Consider the following 17,042-nt stretch of genomic DNA (forward strand, 5'->3'; position numbering starts at 1 on the left):
ATCATTAGGCTAGATTTTAAATTTGAAATTATCAATCAATTTCACTATCTACCATAGATGGATTTGAATCCATGGCCTCAGGATATTAGTGTGTGTCTTTGGGTTACTAGCCCAATGACATTATCCCTACATCATTGACACCCTGTTTTGTACCAGAGGGAACGTCCAATCATATGGAAGACCAATGGGAGAGAAAAACAGTGAGAAAAAGAAAGGGATGGGTGCTGCAGAGGCAGACGGGTAGAATGGGAAGAAATGGGTTGGGGGGGTGCGAGAGAGGAATATATTATTGGAGATTTAAATGTTTATGCCATATAGGTATGTTACATCACCTTACAGCTATATCATTGTCCACGTATTAAAAAAAACCACATATAAAAAACACCTATTGTCCTATGAGATACATTTGCCCATCTGTTTCTTGGAATTGTAAACTTTAATTGTCTAATTTATATTGAATAGATATTAATATGCTTCTTTATTAATTAAATGCATTTTTGATTGTTTGATAATGACCCATACGTTATTTTAGGTCAATGCTGGTAGAATTGAAATGTTTGAGTTGTTCAGATATTATTGAGATGAAGGCAATGCCTATATAGTTCAAGTGGCTCAATTAGCAACTTCACCCACTGTAACAATGATACGTCAATTGGTAATCAAAATGTTAGACATGACACTTTATACCTGAACTGGAACTGCTGGTTTTTTGCTTGGCGTTTTGGCGCGACTCTTTCATCCAGGGGAATATTTGTTTACTGATGGTGGTTTGTGAGGTAAGTGTAGGATTTTTGTTTGTGCTGGCCTGGGTCGAGCTGTTGCTGGTATTCTGGGGTGGTGAGACAGATGGTGGTGGTGGTGGTGGAGGAGGTGGTGGCTGCTTCTGTTGCTGCTGCTCTGCAATGACTGGGTGGTGGCTCGGTTGGCTGGCATTGGTTCGCATGCAACTTTCATTGATATCGTTGGGTTTGTGATGGGGAACAGTGTTAGCCGGTGACTGCAGAGAACAGGCTGGCCGATGATAGTCATTTTCCACATGGGAAGAAGGAGGATATTGTTGTTGATTGGCATTGTAGTTAAAACCATTTGCTCCTTGGTATGTGTAACCTCCGAAAATTGCAGAGCTGTCGTAGTATGTCGCCTTTTGCATCTCGTTGTTTCCCAATATTTATTTCGCAAAATGACAGGGTCTTGACACCCTTATAGAATAACATTGGCACCCTGTGTCACGTGACTCTCTTCTTCCAATGGCCTCTTCGGGTAGACCTGGGGTTACAAGAGACAAAACCATAATGGCGAAATAGTACAAATCCATCTTACTCTCAATAGCAACTGACATGAAAAGCCATAAAAAGTGTGTGGTAATATTTGGTCACACGGCTTTAGCCCTGGGCAACCTACGTGTAACAATGGTTTAAAACTGACTCTCAGCAGTAACTGCTCAGTGTGGTTGTGCGGCAAACGATCGATAGCTGCAGAGTCCAGCCTTTGACTTTATTTTGTCTCATCGAGGAAATATAATCCTACATAAAGGTTCATATGAAACATGGATTTCGGTAGGTTCAACCAAGGACAGCCTTCTTCTTAGGTAGTTGAAAAGAAGAACCACTACTTGTGTATAAAGACTTTTTTTCAAGCCAACGTTTAGAGAACGTTAAAACCTTGCATTATGTATATATGTGCAAAACAAGACTCAATTATAAATATGTGATTTGTTACTACTCAAGCTGACATAATACGGTGAAATTTTAGGCCACTGTGATGAGTTAATGATTTGTTTAAAAGTGAAAACGAAACAAACCAACTTTAGCAGTTAAAACTCTGCATGGAAACACAATATATTTAAGCTCTATGTATGCGTTTACTTTGATTCAAATGATTAGCGTTGTGCGCTGTGTTTAAACTCTATTGTTTAAAAAGTATTAAAAGAAAGGTATTTACAGATGTTTCCGCTGTCTGAATGGTTGTGTTAACGTGCATTTGTACATTCCTCTCCTGTAATAGACACCGCTGGTGTTGTAATGAAACTGTGTCTACAGAGGAGCGCCTCGTTTTAACATACTGTTTTCGCTTTTCTCACCGGGGACGTGGAACAAACACTACATTAAGTGCACTATGGCTGACATCATGGCATTTAAATTTGTGTTCGCTTTTGCACCCCAGATTTACCCACAGTGGCAGGCAGAAATGTCTTGCTTTTTGTTGGTTCCACTTTTAGCAGGTCACCATTTGGTCTGGCGGAAATTTCCAAGCGTTCTTTTAATGTTTGAATTCTACCTGCTAAAAGCATGATGGATCGGGAAGGGAGCAGGAACCTGAAAAACTGGCGTCCTTCTGCATGACCACGGTGTGAACTTTTCTTCCAACCAAACGATAATAGGCTCTGTCTCTGAAACTACTCTTAATTTGATGTATTGGGGTCACTGGGCTGGGGGAAAAGTTGAGCGCCCAATCCACAGAAAGCGCCAGCATCATGACAAACCGGCAGCAAATTTAACACTATTCTATTTACACAGGTCATTTAATTTTCATCTTTAAAAAATACAAATCTGATATCTCTTTTAAAGAGTAGTTTAATGTGCGTCGCCCATGAATTAAATTAGTTAAATGGACAAAACAGAATTATTTTCGCATCGGAGGTACATAGCTCACCTTGGGCCTATAGATCTTTGTTTCATTTACAAAAAAAATTCAATATTTTGTCACGGATGTACGCTTTTAAGCCAGTTAAGATAACTAGAGATCGATTGCCATTAGGAGATTTTTCTTTATTTTAAATAAGATATATGGCCTAGGCGAGCACACCATTGTTTGCTAGGCCTTTCTTCGCTGCCGCCGCACTCATACAAAGGAGGAGGCACTAGTAAAGCGAGCCCATCCATTTTGTGGGGCTGATAGGAAAATAGTTCAAACTCCGGGTGAATAGGGCTTCACTGCACGTTTTAAACCTGGTCATTAAAAAAATAAGTTTCCGCGTGTTATGTTCAATTGTTGGCCAACATACATGCTTAAGTTTCTATAAAATGCATTTCACAACATTCGATTGAATATGACGTGAACTTGGAGCTGTCTTCAAAGCAATTGTAGTGGTTAGAGCTACAAGAGAAAGTCAACCTGACGTGGTCGGTATAGTAGGGCTGAATGGTATTAAGCGTAGCTTTAAAATTGCATTTTGGTGCTTCTGGGACTGAACGTTTGAAACAACGAAAGTGCTTTTGAAAAATCTTTGCACTGTTCCGTCCCTAAACTGAATAGTCTGCCATTGTTGTGAGTTGGAGCACTGAATGCTCCCGAAGCATTTTGTAAAGTTGAAAACGTTATTTTTAAAAAGCGTGGTTAGCAGCCAACTGACAAGTGCTGCGCCTGAAGCCATAGGCCTCTGGTTTGGTTTAAGGAGGTGATTCCTATTGTCGAGGACTGTATCACACAAGTTATTGATTATGGGTTTCACTTATAAAAGAGTTGTCACTAATTTATTTAAGTTTGAAATATTCTTGCTATATTATCAGTATTCGTTCTCAAGCACGCAAGTATAAACTGTGAGGGGAAAATGCGGTGGTTTGCTCCTCGTATGGTGAAAAGAGTTATTGGCAATCTTTCATAATCGGTGCCCACACATCAAAATTTTCCTGTACTTCCTCAGACTTAAGGGGTCTCCGCCATTTTTTTCTGAACAGCAAATACAAGCTTGCTCACCTGTACAAAAGCATCTCATCCTATGCAACTACGACTCAGTATTTCGTGAACCTATTTCTTCACTGCTCCCGTCGTTTTTGAAAGTATCGCTCGTGTACTGTTCCTATTCTCTCTATATGTTTCAACACGGAAAAGCTTTGTGACTGTAAACTGACACATTATATTTCAAAGACGCTATGTAACTCTCACATAAATGCTACCCTCGCTGCCAGTCAAACAACAAAGCAGAAAACAACCTCTTTCTCTATTGGAGTGAAATGGAGTAATGACAAACTTTTGATTTGTGTCTCTTTAATGTGAACCTTGTCCGACTATTTATCCAGCTAACCCTGGCAGAGATATGTATCTGCACATACAATTGCCTCTATAAACAGCTTTCAGCATTCTTCACCACACTACCAGGGTAAGCAGGGTAAAAGAAAAAAAAAGTTGAAAAGCAAGCACTGAAGCTCAGATTCTACCAGAGCAATAGCAAATGCTTCTAGGTGTATGTGTATAGATGCCTCAGGCGAGACAGTAGGCTGCAATATATTCACAAAACTTGGAAAAATGTAGACAACAATATCAGCGGTGCAGGAGAAACAGAAAGTAGAATTAAAAGATTTGAATTCTCAGCCTACGGGTATCAGCCAGGATATGAAAGGAAGCTATACCATGTGAACTCTTCTTGAACCGAGATTTAAGTCATATGGTCATAAATCACTGGGACATAAACTCCGCCATTCACCAGTGATAGCCTATTTGTGTCCAGCTTACCTTAGTCTCTGACGATAGACGCAGACCACGGCACAATATTTGCAGATTCACCAGGGAAATCGATAAGCAGGAGTTTCAAAACTTCCAAATTAAGTAGAATGAAGGCAAACAGTTTACTCTTACACGCTGAAAATCACTGATTGACGACAACGACAAATGGGGAAGGGAAAATGGTAGAGCGGCAAAGAACAGGCGAGCAGACTCTAGCTTTTGGATGGACAGCCCTGTGATTATGGTAGCGTGCCCTGGTCAGGGAGATAAGACTACTATCAGTTTTCCTGGCTTCTCTTATCTAATACCAAAGAAATGGGGTATGTTGCTTATGAATATTGTAGGGTCCAAGCGCGGATTTTAAGTTTGCTGCCTGGCGGTACTGAACAGACAGGCTGAGTAAACTCCCCCGAAACATAGCGTCACAAGTGAAAATTATGCAAATTAACCAACGCGGAGGACACAAGCACACTGGTTTGGCAATCATTGAATCTTTATAATCATAACTTGAATCAAAATCTCACCCTTTGAAACAAATAGCGTTTTAATAATATTGATATTGACACAAAATAAAAGAATACACTATTCGAGTATGCGTTTAATCTTCCGCGTTGATAGCGCTGTACTAACTTTTATTAACACCTTGTTGTAAAGAAAAGGCTTTGTTTGAAGTACAGCTTGAGAATAGTGCGGAGGAAATATGGCACCAGGATGAAAATACAACCTCGTTTCAAACAGGTTCAATTGGTTTTAAAGCAGGGCCCATTTTTTCTTCCCAATTCAATGAAGTAAAGGTGCTAACAATGCTGAAGTAAAAGTGTTTCAGACATAGGAGCGAAAAGTTACGCAAGGGAAGCAAAACCGAGGCAAAAGAGGCGAGAATTGAAGGAGCTATAGTCACCCCTAATGCATACCAATGCTTCTGTCGTTTATGGCTACGTAAGATTTATGACTTCATGCACTAAGGCTGTAAACAGAGCACTAAAGTGAAAACACTTGCTCCTATCGCTTATTGCGATGCAACTGCATGAAAGGGGAAGCCAAACAGCGTAGGAGGGAAGATAGGGACAAAAATTCACTCGTTTGCAACTTTTCAAGTAAGCCGCTCGATGTTCTATCTGTAGTGAAGTGCTTTATTGTCAATGAACAGCCCTTGCACTTTCTTAAAGTGCTGAGTTTAACTTTTTCCCTCTTTCTCTGGCGATCGTAGGAAGGTGGCATTAAGTAACGTCACGAAAGCTGGATTTTTTTTTAAAAATACTGATTATAACCTAGGCTAGTTCAGTGAGATTTAATTAAGAAGCAGCTGGATAGAAAGTGAAAGTGCCCGGTTTACGTGAGGGTGTCGTCCAACATCATCGGGAACTTGCTGGGTACAGCGAACTAAAATTCTGGATCAGAAACGGTTTACGCCATTCGAAACTGTCGGCTCTCCCTGCGTCCAGTCGCTAAGTTTTGCAGAGAAAAAGTAAACGATAAGAGCAGGGTTGATTTGAGCGATAAGATGCTATGCTGTTATGCAAGGTTTTGATAATTATTACAACTTCCATTTCTAAAACGATCTTGCTCGAGATTGGAAGACCATAACCAAAAGTTTATATTTCCGACAGCCATCTTTAATACTTTGAAGTTCTGCTTGCTATGAATTAGCATCCATTTTATGGCCTAGAATGCATGCTTTATGGCTGTATGTAATTCCCTCTGTAATTGATACATTTATGTTTATTTTTGACCTATCCTAAAATCTACATATAAAAGCATAGTGTGGTCTCTTTATTTCACTGGTTGTTTGTGGTTGGGTTAATAAATCCGAGTTCTTAAAACGTTAACGTGTGGGGTTGCAACGATCATAACGTATCTTTAAAATTCAGAATAGTACAGACAACTCACCGAAAGTTCGTCAGTCTCGCTGAAAAGTATCTGGCTGTAGAATTGTTGTTTAGAATATAGTCTGGAACAGAAATGAGAAACCATTAATTGCCACGAATAAAAAAGAGGCGTAGGTTGAGTGAGAAATTGAGCAACCCTTCCTTGACTAAATCAAGTAAATCTGCGTGGATTATGAACGAAAATAAACCAACCTGGCTCTTTGAATCAACTTTACACGTAACATAGCCCTCTGATCAAAGGAAAAATGCTCTCTGAACAACTTGGAGGCTTTTTGTGAAATATTATGCGAATATTAGAACCCGAGAAAGGATCTTGTGGATTTTCTGTGCCTTATCGGTGATAAGACACTTTATGTATGTATCGTTTTCAAGTACATCTGCGCTAATGCAACTCTCATTTGCTGTCACTGTAAAATACTTGTATTATTTGTGTGTGCTTAACCTTGTCAAATATGCACCAGGACTGGATAATAAATCAGCGGAAAAATACGTGTAACCGAACTAATTAAATTTTAAATGTATTTACCAAAATTCTTTGCCCAGTGTTTGCATTCAACTTTGGGCCGGCTGGATGGAGTGGGGCGACACTAAACACTGCCGATATAATGCAAAAAAATTAAATAGAGAGACCGAAAGAAGAGTTCAAAGTCAGCAAGGACGAAAATACCAACTCCAACAACGTTAATTTCACCGGTATTGTACATTTCGAAATATATCAGCTCATGAAATAGTGATATCGTCAATTACATATATTGCATTTAGATATGTGTGGCGACGGGCCGATTATGTAGGACAGGAAATTACTTTAATTATTTACAGTGTCTTTTTTTTAATCCACTCCCCACGCCACCCCTTCTGATCTGATTTTATTTTGCGCGATTGGTAGAGTTTCAGTCGGGTACTGATCCGGCTATCAATAATTGCCACTGTGATTTGTCATATATAAAAATAAGTAAAGCATTCGTTAAAGCAGATTGCATTCGCACGGCTGTCCCAGCACACCGAAAACATAAATCAAATCGCAACACCCTGACCTTTCCTGAGCAGGACTCGCTGGTGGGTGCAATTTTATATAACACTTGCACCCCCAGAATCACATAACGAGTCTGTTTCCATCATTTTATTCGTCCTGCAGGTACTTTTTTAAAGAAAAAAAGCAGAATTGGCTTATCTGAATCACGTTTTAATTTATTTCGTTAAATTCTTCAGGTAATCAGTATTCCAGGACAATGACGGCCTGCTAGTAAATAATCCCAGATTCAACCTGTTTTATACTTTACATTAATCAAACGCTAACATAGTGAAGATGAGCAAGTAGGGGCAATTTTTAGCCAACAATGATTTTTTTAAAATGTCAAACTTTGATGAACAGTCTTATTTTTTCACAAAATCACTACACGTCCCATTTAGAAGCATAAAATGTAATGTCCATCTATTAAGCGATGTGATTCATTGAGATTTCAACAATACACATAATAACGAAAAATCTAAATAACCTCATTCTAGACACACTACAATCCACAAATTAGCTGACTGGATTTCTAAAATGGACGAAGAACCGTTCATTGAAGCACATTACCTAATGAATAAAATGTCAGACTAAATAAATGTGTTTATCCTCATGTGATACAGTAGTAATTCCTATTAACAGCTATTAAAGCCAGATATATTGGTGTCTCATTCAATGTTATAAACACAAGATGTTTTGTTTGTACATATTCGAGCAGAGAGCGGCCATTGACAGGATTTCAATATTCGATTGTTCGTGTTTCAAGGAACAACACATGCATGTGATCCGAGCAATATCCCACGAATTAACTTCTTTTTTATTTCCCATCTGGAGGGAAAATATTTTTGGAAATGGATTATGTGCCGAAGCAAAGAGAAAAGGGGGAATCTAACGTGTTCTGGTACATTCTGACACCCGTAAGCCTTTTCACTGACCTTTGCCTTGAGCAGCAATAACTCACCATATTAATGAACAATCAACGGAAGCATTTGGAATACCTCAAAATAAAATCCATTCCGCTAAATGCAGCATCTTGTCCTGCTCGCATATATTCCTTCATGTGAAATCCAGTGCCCAGAGTGCAATCTCTTTAGAAGAAAATAGCTGGCTCTTAACAGAAAGTGGAAAAGCGTAATCACAGCCGAAGCCAGCATAGGTCTCCGATCCAAATGCCACAATAATGCGCTGTATTATGTGCTCACGTGGTCATACGTCAACTTAAATCCTTTTATTTGAATTTGGGAGATAATTAAAGGAGCACCTTTTTCAAGGAAAACCTAACTTTTTACCCAACAAAACCTAGGAAGTTTCTTAAGTAGAGTTTTGTTGATGTTGCAGAAGGTTGTTCCGCGATAATTCTGTGCAGGAAATCCACGATACGGTAAGTTGTGTCGTCTGTATCTCATAGTGTAAAAGACCCCAATCCGAGACTGTAGGCTCAACTACTTGGAACAGATGAATAGCTGTTTGTGACGCATTAAAACCCGCAACGGGTGTTTAAATCGACCTGTGAAGAAGGGACAACTTCACATTTTCGATCAAAACAGCCAAGTAAGCAGGGAAGCCCCACAATGGTTAAGCTTCCGTACGAATCTCCCTTTTCAGAGCGTGCTATTGTACTGGACTTGCTCAACACCCACACGTTACACCATGCTAGTTATTCAAACTAGAAAAGGTTTATAATTACCTGACAAAGACAAAGCAGTGTCCCAGAAAGCATAGTTGATTTTACTGAATGTAGCACAGGATGAGGAGAGTACTTGACAGCGACCTAACCATTCTGATTTCTTTACCAGTGGAATCGTAAATCGTGTCTGTAGGGACCTTCATGCAAAATCTTTGCTTACATGCTTTCTGCCAATTGAGTGATGCGTGGAACTTGTTGTGGAGGAAGAGAGCAAAATAGACTCCAATGTAATAGATATTGATTGTTATGAGGAACCATTAATGAAAAAAAATCATTGTGTATCTGTGGAATAGAATTTATCTCTTGGTTGTTTGTCCATGAGATGTGCTCTAGTTTAGTGCAACACATATTGAAAGTTTAGTGTCAAACAGAAAGTGCAGAGAGTTTGATATCAATTCATCCACAACTTCTGTATGTCTGAAGTTATTCAAACTATATTTCATCTGAGAGATTCATGATTAACAAGTCCCTAGTCTAAAGTCTTCAATTTGAATTTTAAAACATGTCTTCTTCATGGACAACCTGTCTTGAACAGGGACCCTTCTTTCTGTTGCTTATATTTTATTTTGCCCCTTCCACCTTTGCTTCCTTCTATTTATTGTAGTCTTTGAACATTTCTGAAGGTCGTTCAATAAACTTTCACTACAATCTGCTGCACCCAGCATAGGCCCGTTTCCTTTATGCACTTTCCTTAGTAGCAAGCATTGCTTGGTATCACAAATGATTGAGATTCTTTTAAACGTCCCTTTCTACAGTTGTGGGAAACTTATGTGCGTTCAAAGTTTGAGTTGGACAGCTTAGTATAGCTAATAATAAACTGAGTTAAACTATAATCATTACAGCAACTTCAAAGTGTCAGGGCACAAAAGTGAGGCGAATTTTTGGTTTCCCAACATCAGCAAATTTCAGAAAGGTTATAGACTCTTCATTTTCCCTCCGAACAAAAGGCCATAGTTAAACTCTCAACACAGCGTAAAACATTAATGAATAATTGATGAACGCTATGAAGTTCGTCATTTTGATACTGAAATAATTTAATGTAAACATATACACACGTAAATATATGGACATACGTATGAGCATATGCATGTCTATACATAGATAGACAAATAGATAGATAGATACATAGATAGATAGAGAGATAGATTGATTGATTGAAACTTAAACCGTGTTTCTTTGAAAAATCCAGGAAACGTCCTGAAATTGGAACAGAGACGAAATCGATTATTCAGAGACTAAAGTTGGAAGAAATCTTTAGGTCACTGTTATTGAGCAAGTGGAACATATCAAAGCAATAAATCGCTCTCACAGCTCAAAGAGGCTTGAGGCTAAAATATCCAAAGTTGATCAGTATTCTTGTTATAGTGACTGATATACCAATACAAATTTTAAATGTGCAAAGTTCAACCTTGAAATGTTCCAGCGCTCAACTACAATGGAAATGTGTATTAGAAGAAGAGGAGAATCCGAAAAGAAAGGGCTATCAGACTTGGCGCTAAGCAACAACTTCTCTTGAATCAAGCCATTAATTACGAACTGGGCCGGAATTTATCCTGTTTGCAAAATAGACAGAGATGCAAAGAAACATTCCAGCTTACCTGAGAATTCAGAAAAATCCAAACCATCGTCAAAGGATAGATAAAGTCGGCTGTAATGTGCTTTGCAAGAGGGAAGTTTCAACGCATATTGAAGAGTTTACATTTTCCAGGCTGTCCGTCTGTTTTGACTTTATTGCACTCTGTTTACTCTGGACGGCTTCTCTTTCTGCAAAACCTTTTCAAATTAGATCATCAGAAGGAAATTTCACTCCGTCGTACTGATTCGGCGCCCTGCAAGTACAAACTGTTTGGCTTATACGTTTCTGCAGACGTCTGGGGTGCCGGGTTTTGGTGAGATCTATGCATTAAAGCGAGAGAGAGGAAAGGAGCCCCGCAAACAAGCTGGGCCGAATCGAGGGGGAAGAAAACCCTTATGGAATCCGTTCACGTGACTTAAAATAATTGTTAGCAGAATCTGGATCAAATCTGGTTATTACGTACATACAATAAAGTTTCTGTGGTTCATTGTTAGGTTAGTATGCTTGCAAACTGGCAGTACATTATGCGGAGTTGATTTAGGAAACAGCTGCTCTAGTCTTGAGGAGAACTAAGTCCCATTACATTATGAAGGTAAGGTTGAAGCCGAGCAGCATGGCAGGGCAAATGGGATTTGCACGTTATGCACGAACCACTGCCACACGATTCATTTTACTCTTCATTTTCTTTAAGAATCATTTCGATAAGTGTACGTTATACACTTAAAACTATGGATAAACAAATAACATTTTCCCCACTGTTTAAACACGGCTAGATATTATTTATTTATTCCTTAATATAAATACACTGTCTAGCTGAAAACATTCGACCCTGAAACTGGGAAATAAAAAAAGAAGCAGGACCTGATGCGAGATTTAGGCCGACGCTGATCGTGCTGGAGCATGAGAAAACATTCCAACAGAAGATTGATCGCAGTAAAACAATTGTTTTATTTTAATCTATATTGTGTAAACTTCATTCAAAAACTATCTGAAAAGCAAACCAGTCTCGCATCAATGAAGTCCCGTTATTTCCATTTTAAGAGTGGCCTTGTAAGCAACTCATTTTTGTATGCGGGTGCAATTGACAAACCCATCACAACAAAGCATTAAGGTTGGGTAATTTATTGCACCCCGCAATAAAACATCTCTAGTTATCAAACACCCCTTTAAATTAAGCAGAAGGATTGAAAATTGTTACTAATCTGGGATTTGACAAAGACTGCCAACACTACTTAAAGCCGACAAAATGTTACCTTTAACCGAAATATTGTTCGATATTCTGTTATGGGGTATTGGAAAATTAAAATTATTTTGACGTTTTACTCGACATTCCCACCTTTGTCTATTCTTACTTGAGAACGTATTTACTTTATAAAAGGCTTAAGATGTGCTTTTCATTTCGGCGTGTTTTCTCGTACTTGTACAGAACGTGTATTTGAACTGGATTTCAGATGTGTAAATCATAACAAAAGAATTGTTTATTTCTGAACAATTGTTTTTCGTTTTTCGTTAAAATTGCAAATCACATCGGAAAGTCTTTGCGTTCAGATATGTACACCAAACACAAAGGTGGAACAAACGGAACAGGGAGAATTGTTCTTAGTTGCATTTTTCTTGCCAGTCTCCTAATAATAAAACAAAGAAATCTGACATATTTTACTTTCACCTCTAACCGAGAGGGTTCAAACCTTTTCAACATATTTTGTTGTTTACAGCTGTACATTCTGGCGTTAAGTTCATATGTGAACGTAAATGGGATAGAGTTGGATACTAGCATTATAAGTACAGACTTTAAGAAAGAGTGCATTGAGGTGTCATTGAAAATTGAATGGTTGCTTGTAGAAAACATACCAGCCTTCAAATGTGGTTACAAGCGCTTTTATTTAGGCAGTCTGTATGACAACAAACTAACATACCCTATACAATTACAGTAAATGTTTAATGATTCTCTCCCCAGTTGATTTTAGGTTTCATATCCCTGCAGAGTTCAAAATGAAAGATATATTATTTCATAATATCACAGGGAAAGTTGTCTTTCCTTTACATACGATAATATAACACTGTTTTAACTAAATCATCTTTATGTTTCTAGCTGAAGTGATTTCTTTGAGGTTGTGGTGAACCCCAAACAAAGGAATTCCCCTCGCCTTTTGTTTCTTTAAATAACCACCGACCTGCTACTCTTCAATGACTCCATGACTACCTTTTGCAGCTGGGTGAGACATTTCAACGTAGAAGGATTCAGCTCTGCCGAGTGCACAGAACCTCTCATCTTATAACAAAGTTGAAAAAAACAAATTACGTTTTCATATGGTAGACACCAATTCCAATGAACTGCAGCGCCAAACCACCTGTTACACTAAAATAAAACGCCTCCACCTGAAATCAAACATTCAATTTCAGCACAGCAATCAAAACAATATGTTTTACCTTTTAAATTGGGATTCTTAGATCACCTCAATGCCCAATTAGACTATCCAGGAACGCGTCTTGATTCTGGACAGAGACAAAAATAGACCTAAAAGGAGCACATTTATTGTCGTTTTAAAAAAAACCCATTGCGTATCTGTTGCCGAATAGTAACTTATAATGTATGTGTATTGCTCTTGTTTTAGGAGGTGGGTCCAATTACAGACGTGCTTTATTGGAATGCCAGCCCGGAAGCTGAAGACATTGTATCAGCCGCTGTGCTATTGCAATTATCTTGTTTTGATTGATCATAGCCAATAGTAAGAATAATAAAATGTACTTGACTGGAGTGATGAGACATTTAATTAAGCGCTATGTACTTTTACTAATGATCTTTTATTGTAAATATTAGGAGTGGTACTCAATTATGACTGCAAACAATGTACGCTCCTGCATCTAATTTGGTCAGGTATCAACGACAAATGCACCTATTAAATAGCGGCAAGATCTTTAGGAAGATCAAATGTATCCTTTCACGAGGGTAAACTCTATCCAACTGAGTATAGGCAATGCAATGGAAATGAAGGAATTCAAGATTTTGACAATAAGCGGAATCATTACCATGTCCTAAAACACACACACACAAAAAGACAGGTGTTTCTCTACACTATTTGGTCGGATATGTTTTGTTCGGCTCAGGATTGCATATTTTTCCATCTACCAGAAAAATTGTACATAGCTAGAATAAGTGTTTCACTTTGCTCGGAATTACATATGTTAGTGCATTTGCTGGAGCAACATAACTCTGCCACTTATTGTAAATCGCTCAAATTAATGAATCATAGAGGAATTTAACTTATGCCTCTTCATTTCCAAATGCTGGTGTCTACTACAGTTGCCTCTCAGCCCTGCGCATGTAAGAGATGGTGATTTATTAACGACAGGAAAATTGAACAAAGCAGCACAGCTACACCGTGGTATCCAGGCATACATACTGTGAACTAGAACATCATCATATGTGTTTGTATTTGTTGCAATTAATCATGAAAAAATCTAAAATATTACTGACACGCGAGAGACTGACTAAACACCATCACAGACATGCCGTGATTTAAATCTGAATACTAAAGGGCGCTATTCATCATATTTATGACAGTATTAAGAAATAAAAAAAACTCTAAAAACATATAGAGAATAAAACACATCTTAAAGACACTACTCACCGCAATTCGCGTCTGATTTGCGCCTTACCCTTTTCTAAGACAGGTCTTCCAAATATAGACTTATTTTTAAGGAAAGTTCATTTTCACATCAGACTGAAACAGATCTAGTGCGAATACTGACGACTACATATCTATTCCGGACCGGCTGCATTAATTATTTAATGAGTCACGTGACTGGGGAGATTAAAATTTCAATACATACACAGAGGAGACGCGTGACCCTTTATCTTGGAGAGTGGAGTTTTTTTTCTCTTTGCTTTACTTCTTAGTTGTATCCTTTTGCTTTGGCTTTCTTTTAGTCTTTGGAAGTTTGCTGGTAAGTGATAATACAAAAATGACTGGCCTGTGCTGATCCCATGTTTGACAGGTCTGCCATTGTGTAGCCTATAGCTCGAGCTGCTTCAGTCCAATATTCTTGGGCACTTCTTCAAACTGTCTTTATTGTCTGCCTGTCATTTTGATATTGAACTCGCTGTTACAGTACTCTGCATATATAAGTCACATGTAAGACCAACTCTTTCATGTGTCCCTTTACATCCCCTAGAGGCTTCTAAATATGACACTAAACCGACTCTTACTAGCCATAGTCGATACTTTATTATACCAATCAAATGTGTATTAGTTTTTGCATTGTGTCTGGTATTTGAGACCCTATGATTAACATACTGCATATGCAACGAACATCATGTTCTACAGTTGATTAAAAACAGACCATTGAATGCTACGTTTAGTGTCAATCTCGCTTATTATTTTAGATGTGCTTTAAACCCAAACTATCAAGTTTGACTTTGCTGAAATCATACATTTTATATGCGTGTGCCTAGGTCCAGTCAACAAAAAAGAAATGTTGCATTTTTGTTTATTAAAGCAATTACATATTAATTTCCAAAATGCCGGCCACAGAGAGCTACACACAAACACATATGGTTCCTCGAAAGCAATCTCATACTTGATACCAAACAAACTCGTTACTCCTCTGTTCAATAATCATAACAATAGACCCTTCTTAATGGATGCATTATCTCACTGTAACAAGGGAAGAATTTGAACCATTCTTTTAAATCATGCCAACAATGAACTACAAAACATTATTAACTAAACGACCAAAAACAAGCATTGTTTCTTAGTAAACATAAGAATTGTTTTTAAACAGAATTTTGCAGGTTACATATAAGTTATCAGCAAATACTCTTTTACACAGGCAATTGCCACAGAATAAAATGCACTATATAAATTAGTTATAGGTACACAGACACTGTATAAAAAAATTTCTCTCATTATCGCCATGAACTTAAATATGAGTTTCCAGGATATGTCATTTGGATATCTTTGTACTTTTTTAAAAAAAACAAGATACATTTTAACCACTATCTGCGGGCGTAGGAAATGGTGGAAAGAGCGCTGTCCATCTTTTTTTAAAGGTCAAGGGTTTGAGGGGTCAGTCTGCACCGCTAAAAGCGGCTAATCGGTCAGAAAATCTGTCCTCTCTGTGAACTCACTCTCGTTGCCCTGCCGTTGACAAACAATGCAACTTTTTATTACAAAAGACCGTTCGATTTACAATAAACTACAAACATCAAAGAGAAAGGAAGTAAAGATGCAAAAGAGTTTTCATTTGCTGAAAGCAGCTAAACTTTGGCCATATAAAGGATAAGTTTTAATAAACTTGCCCTTTCCAAAACAGGTTTGACGGAAATGGTTGTCCTTTACTTATGATAACGTACATATAATTTTAATAACATTTGTCTAGCAAGAGACTCGAGGACTGTTCCAACTGGGAAAAAAATGGTCCTCGTCGAGATGGCCACAATTTATTCAGGAGAATCCAACGTGTCCACACACTTTTCCAAAAGAACGCCCTTCAGACTTGCTGTTGAAGTATACAAAGAAGTATTTATTGAATGAGGTGATTAATGATTCTGAGCAAAATCTGGTATTTTCAATCTGTTTAAAATTCCTTTTACAGATAAGCAAGCACGACTGCCTAATGGGGGTGAAGTTTCTCATCGTGCAATTCTTTGTCTTTTCATATACTTTTGCAGTCCTCTTAAACCACGATGCAAAATATATTCAAACCGTCTACGCCTGATATTATGAGCAGTTTTTCTGTCATTGTAAAAGCGCAACAATTCTGGGCAGCAAAATGTATTTTTCCTTCGAAAGGAGATGTAGAAACTGAGTTCGTATAGTCCTTATTGATAGTTTTGACAAAATGTTTTTGCGAAAATATCTTGGGTTATTACAGCGCACTTCAGTTTTAGACAAGTCATAGGAGGAAATACAGGCAATATGTATATTTTCCCTGCCGCGAGAGTGGTGCGTTCTGTTCTATTATATTGTTTTCACTAACAAAGCAGCACATTTCTAAGAGGAAAAAGCTAGCAATTAACGAACTTTCTGCTGTGCACATTAAATGTTGCTGGGACATACAGATGAATCAAAATCAGTAAGATATTTCTGAAGAAATCCATTGTTTCTTCAAGATAAAACCGCCAATATGCTGTTCCTTTTCCCTAGTCAGTCTGATGCTTCTGTTGCCTTTTAGCAATCAATAACATAGGTCATAATAGAATTATCATCCTTCATGGTGTTTGTAGTCACGAGTTACAATTTTATGTTCTGTGCAGTAACTCTTGCTTAATTATTCAACGTCCTTCCCCTAAGATTAACAAAATGAAGTCGAAGTATATATTGGATATTTAATCCTGCAGTTTATAGTTTATGAGTCATTATTAAATGTAAGAAGACAAACAATGATTGCACCTTATATTTAAAATGCAGTTACCACATTCCATTATGTAATGCA

The 17,042-nt window shown here is 37.9% G+C and overlaps 1 protein-coding gene and 1 long non-coding RNA gene across 14 annotated transcripts in view; one reads left to right on the forward strand and one right to left on the reverse strand.

Moving 5' to 3' along the window:
• Positions 1-17,042, reverse strand: part of LOC125448037 (homeobox protein Hox-A3) — a 43,961-nt gene that overhangs the window by 3,306 nt on the left and 23,613 nt on the right. For 2 of the 13 annotated variants that reach the window (XM_059654150.1, XM_048523077.2), the window contains exons 2-3: positions 6,334-6,394; positions 688-5,891 (exon numbers count right to left, since the gene is read on the reverse strand). In XM_059654150.1, the coding sequence (XP_059510133.1) occupies positions 688-1,150 (463 nt within the window). In that variant the 5' untranslated portion in view covers positions 1,151-5,891; positions 6,334-6,394. Of the gene's footprint in view, positions 1-687; positions 5,892-6,333; positions 6,395-6,858; positions 13,123-14,236; positions 14,396-14,438; positions 17,020-17,042 lie in introns of those variants that run through there. The other 11 variants (XM_059654130.1, XM_059654124.1, XM_059654141.1 and 8 more) reach the window with 11 other exon arrangements.
• Positions 5,331-13,773, forward strand: LOC125448143 (uncharacterized). The gene is made up of 4 exons (XR_007246648.2): positions 5,331-5,540; positions 6,876-7,025; positions 10,218-11,196; positions 13,220-13,773. It is a non-coding gene; the product is annotated as an uncharacterized LOC125448143 (long non-coding RNA).

This window comes from Stegostoma tigrinum, chromosome 2, assembly GCF_030684315.1.
Source record: "Stegostoma tigrinum isolate sSteTig4 chromosome 2, sSteTig4.hap1, whole genome shotgun sequence".
NCBI lineage: Eukaryota > Metazoa > Chordata > Chondrichthyes > Orectolobiformes > Stegostomatidae > Stegostoma > Stegostoma tigrinum.